The sequence below is a fragment of the Salvia hispanica genome, chromosome 4, assembly GCF_029641045.1.
Source record: "Salvia hispanica isolate PSC_SH4W2 chromosome 4, Shi_PSC_v1, whole genome shotgun sequence".
Classification (NCBI taxonomy): Eukaryota; Viridiplantae; Streptophyta; class Magnoliopsida; order Lamiales; family Lamiaceae; genus Salvia; species Salvia hispanica.
The window spans coordinates 17,556,410-17,562,804 of NC_142695.1; the positions used below are offsets into that span (position 1 = coordinate 17,556,410).

Here is a 6,395-nt window from a genome sequence, read left to right on the forward strand (position 1 = left end):
AAAAATATCACCAGTAATCCCTGGACTAAGGGTTAATATAAAAACGGTCCTTTTGCACTGTTTCGAGACGAAAATGCCCTCTTGAGTGGTTTTGGGGGGTTTGGGCAATTTGGTCTTTTTACACTTTTAACATTTTAAATCTGATATTATTTCTAAATCTGATATTATTTCAAAATTATCATTCTTCTTCCCTTTTGTCATCCTTTACTTTGTTTCTTTATTTCAATAATTAGATTTAATTTTACACAATTAAATTTTAAATTTCAGTTTTTAAATATCAATAATTTTTTTAATTACAAGTGATAAAGAAACAAAGTGAAGGATGAGAAAAGGGATAAATAATGATAATTTTGAAATAATATCAGATTTAAAATGTTAAAAGTGTAAAAAGACCAAATTGCCCAAACCCCCCAAAACCCCTCAAAAGGGCATTTTCGTCTCGAAACAGTGCAAAAGGACCATTTTTGATATTAACCCTTAGTCCAGGGACTACTGGTGATATTTTTAAAGTCTAGGGACCATTTTCGAGATAAATCCATAGTCCAGGGACCATTTTTGAAGTTCACTCTATATAAATTTGATATATAGAATGACAATATTAATTTTTAATAGTGATTGCAATTCAATTATTTGTAATATGTATGTATATATAAATTTGTAAAACTATGATTATAAGGTCATAACTTATAACTTTGCATTTAATTGATAAGAATACGAATCATATACTATTGGACGTCTAGTTTGTGCTATATTAAAATGAATGTGGTAACCGCTGTTTGTGGAATTAATTTTATAGGAAAGCATCAATGATTGACTTTATAAGTAAATAAATTAATTTGTAATGGTCATTGGAAGGAATTATTTATTTCATACATATCAAATTGATTCATAACTTATATGAATATTTTTAGAATAAACTTATAAATATTTCAAAAAAAATTACTAAAACTCGCCTGTATAGATTGTATATACATAGAAGAGAGTTTATTTTTAGCAGTCATACTTTCAGCTTCAATGATTACTCATTTTCCAATAATTGGCATTTTCATATTCTAATCATAAAGCAATGTTTCTTTGTGCATCGCTAATCATCTACGTATAAAATAATTGTTTGACCATATGATATTCTATATTATTTCTCATTGTTGGCCACATGCACATTAAGATTCCCCTTACTTATTTCCTCTGCAAAATTAAAAAAAAATATGTACACCAAATAAAAGCCATATTTGAATTTCCCGGATATGCAATAACACTGGCGTAAGAAATAAACAAGAAATAAGTGAAATTCTGATCTCATTTTGTACCGTGTAAAATTAAAAATACACAAACAAGAAATTTTTTGTGCTTCCTACCAAAGTACCTAGGCTAAAGGTAAATGGTCCCTGGCTCTTAATCAGCTATTCCAATTTCCCATTTTTTTTTTAATTTTCCAAACAAGAAAATGACTAAAAAAGAAGTTAAAACATCTAAAATCTAGCGTTTTCAAAGCCGTGCAAATCGCTAACTCTGTTAAAAGTTTTCTTAACCTGAGCCACTTTAGCCAGCTTCTCAGCGGCTCTCCAAGCCGACGTCGGCGTCAGCGGCTCCCCATTCTCATCGACAAACAACCCGATTTCTCTCTCCTCACCGCTCCGTCGCTGCTGGTGTCTCCTCCACTGCACCTCCGCCAGCTCAGCCTCCAACCCCCTCACATACTCTCCGGCCGCCTCCGACTTGGTCTGCAGCAGCAGCGCCCGAGCCGAGGACAGCAGCTGCATGGCGCTGGAGAGCTCGTTGTGCTCGATCAGCCGCCGCGACTCCGCCACGGCTCGGCTTGTCACGAAGACATTCCTCAGCCGTTCGATCCTCGGCGATCCGGATCGGACGGCTTGAGGCCTCGGCACCAGCAGCGCCTCATCCTTACCGTAGATCGGTTCCAGCGTGGCCGGGTCCTTGTAACAGCATTTAACCGAAAGAACATGGTGGGACCCGTACCCGACCCGGGAGGTGGGGACCCGGATTTCTAAGAGTAGCTCCTTTTCTTCCTCCGCGTATAAATCGCCTAGGCGGACACAACCCGACCCGAGAACCGATGGGCGCTCGTTGCATGAATAGACCGCCATAATCTCAGCCGGATCCGACCCGGAAGCCAACCCGAGCTGGATCTTCACGTCTTGAACCACTACGCTTAATAAACCGGATACGCATTTGGAGAAGGCGTTCTCAGCCGGTTCGCGGCGGAAACCGGCTGAATGAACCGGTATTTCCACGTGAGAGAAACGAGTCGAGTGAGACGGCGCGGAGCAGCGCTGGCTGCTCTCCTGGTTGGCGGCGCCTCCGTCGTCGCGGCCGTCGGAGAGTAGTATAATGCTGGCGACGGGGTTCCTCTCGCGCCGCTCCTCGAGCACTCTCGTGGCCTCGCGCAGCGCTTCGGCAATGCTGGAGCCGTCGCTGCAGCAGAGGCGGTCGATGATCCGCCGCGCCGAGCGCTGGCCCTGCGGCGTCATCCGGCGCAGGGGCAGCAGCCTCCTCGGCGCGGCAGAGAACGCCAGGATGGAGAGGCGGTCGGCCGAGCTGAGAGAGGCGATGACGAGGCGCATGGCGCGCTTGAGCATCTCCAGCTTGACGCCGGTCATGCTGCCGCTCACGTCGAGGACCGTCACCAGGTCGATCGGCGCGCGCTTCGCGGCGTCGGGGACGTGCGGCGGAGGCGGAGCTCTGACCTTCAGAACAACGGCGTAGGTGTCGTGCGTCCGGCCCTGGGAAATCAGGGCGGCGTCGGGCGAGATGCTCACCTCCACCGTTCTCGAATCGGCGGTGTTGAAGGAATCGGTGCTGGAAATCGGATTGACGAAGAATCCTTGAAACTCCTCAACCTCCTCCTCTGCTTCATCCAGTACAGATTCCGGAATTGGATTGAATTTGGGGGTGAGCAATGGCTCGTCGTCAGAGTAAGCCGCCGCATCGCAGCGTCTGTTCAATTTAGGGCTAGAAAGAGGGGTAATTTTAAGCGGAGCAATTTTCTCCTCTGATTGGCGGCTTTGCTGCGTGTGGATGGCCAGGAGAGGTACGTCTTTCCACACGGAGGCGCAGACAGGGCAAACGAGCGCGCGCTGCTTCCCGACGTGGGCGGCGATGCAGGGGAAGTGAAATGTATGGCCGCACTCCGCCGTGTAGATTGCCATTCCTTGGCCGCTCTTCACGCTGTGCATACACACTCCGCAGCTATTCTGCACCGCAAAACCCCAAATATTTTGAATAAAATATCATCAATCAAAATTAATTAGACGTATGTATCAGTATCACTACTCACTCTAGATAGGCGCAGCGTGTTTTTGAGGATAGAGAAAGGGGATCTGGGAGAAGACGGCGCAGAACCGAACCGGATTTTGGAATGAACTCGCGGCGTGTTGGCGCTAGTTTTGCATTCAAGCTTCGAATTCGGCAGATCAATCTTATTGCTCTCCCTCTCCGCATTCCTACCGCCAAACGTTTTGCAGCGCAAACGAGGAGTGGAAGGATTGCTTCTGCTCGCCGTAGAACTAGACAGCTTATCCGCCTCCGCCACGGCGGCGGCGGTGCTTTTATCTCTGGGAAGAGTGTTGCAAAATGCTTTTCTCCAACCTCTGCCCATGGTTCTAGAGAGAGAGAGAGATAGATCTGAAGAGGTGGGGATTGGATTGATTTCTTCCTTTTTCGTGAATGATGAAGAATTAAAAAAAAAGGATCGTTGGTAGCTGGAGAAGAGGATCCTATCTTTTTACAATTTCTATGCTATATTTCTACTGTGCTATTAATTCTTCCTTCAAATACACATATATACATGCTACCAACGCCTTCCATTATTATTTAACTATCATTAAATACTCCTAACTTCATAATACTACTATTATACTATTATTATTAAATAGATAAACCCTCTCTCTCTCTTCTCTCTTCTCTGATCTTTCAATCATTCGAGATATACTATGCGTTTATTATTTAACTCTCATCTTTTATTTCCAAGTCAAATTATACGTTCCACTATTTAATTACACTCAATTCATGGATTCATATAGCATACACACATCATATTTGTGTAGTAAGAAAGAAAAATGTTAATTTAATTTAAAGAAAGTATCTTGGCAACTAAGGTGATGTAACTGATGTTGTTAATCGACATCTATTTGTGTAGTAAAATAATTAAAGAAAAGTATTACTACTATAACAAATACAGATGTATGAATGTAGATTGATAGACGTGCTCACACTGTCACACACATACACTGCAAGTTTTACTGAAGAGTAGATAAGGTTATTGATGTTGTCATTTTGCATGGTTTCAAATTTCGCACCGTCACATTGTACTGACAAATTCATGATTTTATTTTGGTTGTTTATATAAATGCAAATGAAATGATCTGTAGATACATAGTAGTACTATATATCCCATTAATGAAATTGATATCTTCACATTTTCATTTTCAGCAATTCAATCATATAATTGTATGTTAATCATCTTAAGAACATAATTGAAAGCGATTATTTGAAATATCTGATAAATACCTGTTTTTAAATTTTAATATTCTATTCCAACTGCCACCACCTCCAGCCTAATTGACCCAATCAAGATTGAGACAAATTAAAGAAATCAATTCGCAATTTTTTAATCCCTTTCTGCCTTGAATATGAGCTTAACAGAATAGATTAGTATGGAGATTTCACCATTCTTATTTATAGCACCTCATTTTTGTCTTGTGACTTTTTATGATTAACAAAATAAATATTTGAGTATTTTTTATTATTAACGTTTCTCCAATTTTATATTTTAAAGGAATATATACATACATTAAAAATAGGTCAACTGATAGGAATTTATACGGGCCTTAAAGATACCTAACAAGTTTAATTATTTATAATAAAATCAGAACTATTCTATATTAATTTTTTATTAGTAAAAGAAACGCCTAAGAAATAAATACTCCTTTGCTTCCTAAGGGCATCCACAATTAAGAGCATCCGCAATGGTCGGCTAGCGACCGGCTAGCCGATTCGTCGCGCTAGCCGAACCATTGCAGTAGGCCAGCGGCAAATCGGCGAGCGCATCGGCGTGGGCTGGCCGATCGCTCGTCGCTAGCCGATGCGCTGGCCGATCGGCTAGCCGCCATTGCAGCGGCCCGATCGGCCAGCGGCAATTTCCGTTTTTTTTTTTTTTTTTTTTTTAAAAAACCTATATAAACGCGATTTTCGTTTCATTTTCATTTGCACCACTTGTTTTAACGAGTTTTCTCTCTCTCTAACTTTCTGTACAAGAGCATTATCGAGCGATGAGTAACGCGGGTAGTAGCGGTGGTGGTGGTGGTGGTAGTGGTTGGGATGCTGAGGAGTACGAACGGAGGATGAACGAGGCTATGAATGCCTACATGGACCGCGAGATGGAGCGGTACATGCGTATGGTGGAACAGCAGGGGATACCTCGCCCTCCACCGGTTATCCACCACCGAGCAGTGATTGAGCGGGATCACGTTGCTGCACACCAGCGGCTGTTCGACGACTACTTTTCAGAGCACCCGCGCTTTCCCGCCAACATGTTTCGGCGGCGTTTTCGAATGCGCAGGGAGTTATTTATGCGCATCGTTGGCGCATTAGAGCGTCGCTATATGTGTTTCCGCTTCAGGCACGATGCGGCTGGCAGACCCGGCCACACACCTATTCAAAAGTGCACGGCGGCAATCAGGCAGTTGGCCTACGGAGGCGCGGCCGACATGTGGGATGAGTACCTCCACATCGGCGAGTCGTCAGCCCTGAAATGTCTGAAGGAGTTCTGTGGGGGCGTGATTGCCGTTTTCGGTGAGCAGTACCTTCGAAGCCCTACTCCCGAAGATTGTCAGAGTTTGATGCAGATGCACGGGGAGAAGCATGGGTTCCCCGGGATGTTAGGCAGCATAGACTGTATGCACTGGGAGTGGAAGAACTGTCCGACTGCCTGGAAGGGGGCCTACACGACCGGCTACAAGTCAAAGAACCCCACGATAATCCTCGAGGCCGTAGCTGATTACCGGCTGTGGATTTGGCACGCGTATTTTGGGGTAGCCGGGTCGAACAACGACCTCAACGTCCTGAACTCGTCTCCCCTCTTCAACGAGAAGTGCCAGGGCGTCGGTCCAGCCGTCTCTTTTGTTGCCAACGGCAACCGGCATGATATGGGTTACTACTTGGCGGATGGGATATACCCTCGGTGGCCGGTCTTTGTGAAGACGATCCGACAAACAAGCGATGAAAGGAAGGCCTACTTTGCGCAACGACAGGAGTCGGCGCGCAAGGACGTGGAGCGCGCATTTGGTGTGCTCCAGTCTCGATGGGCGGCAATTAAGGGTCCCACGCGTTTGTGGGATGTCGGATGCGTTTCCGAAATAATGTACGCCTGCATTATC

At 44.4% G+C, this 6,395-nt stretch overlaps 1 protein-coding gene across 1 annotated transcript; it reads right to left on the reverse strand.

The window, feature by feature from the left end:
• Window positions 1-1,279: 1,279 nt before the first annotated feature.
• LOC125196388 (E3 ubiquitin-protein ligase WAV3-like) lies at window positions 1,280-3,773 on the reverse strand. Its single transcript, XM_048094881.2, has 2 exons — window positions 3,296-3,773; window positions 1,280-3,212 (listed from the first exon to the last, which is right to left on the reverse strand). The coding sequence occupies exons 1-2, from the start codon at window positions 3,614-3,616 to the stop codon at window positions 1,470-1,472; spliced, it is 2,064 nt and encodes a 687-aa protein (XP_047950838.1). The 5' UTR covers window positions 3,617-3,773; the 3' UTR covers window positions 1,280-1,469.
• Between the last annotated feature and the right edge of the window lie 2,622 nt (window positions 3,774-6,395).

Bases quoted from the DNA above. Each gene is read 5' to 3' on its own strand.
- LOC125196388 (XM_048094881.2), bottom strand. From the start codon at position 3,616: ATGGGCAGAGGTTGGAGAAAAGCATTTTGCAACACTCTTCCCAGAGAT. The intron at 3,213-3,295 runs GTGAGTAGTGAT...TTTGCGGTGCAG, and splicing joins ACACGCTGCGCCTATCTAGA to AATAGCTGCGGAGTGTGTAT.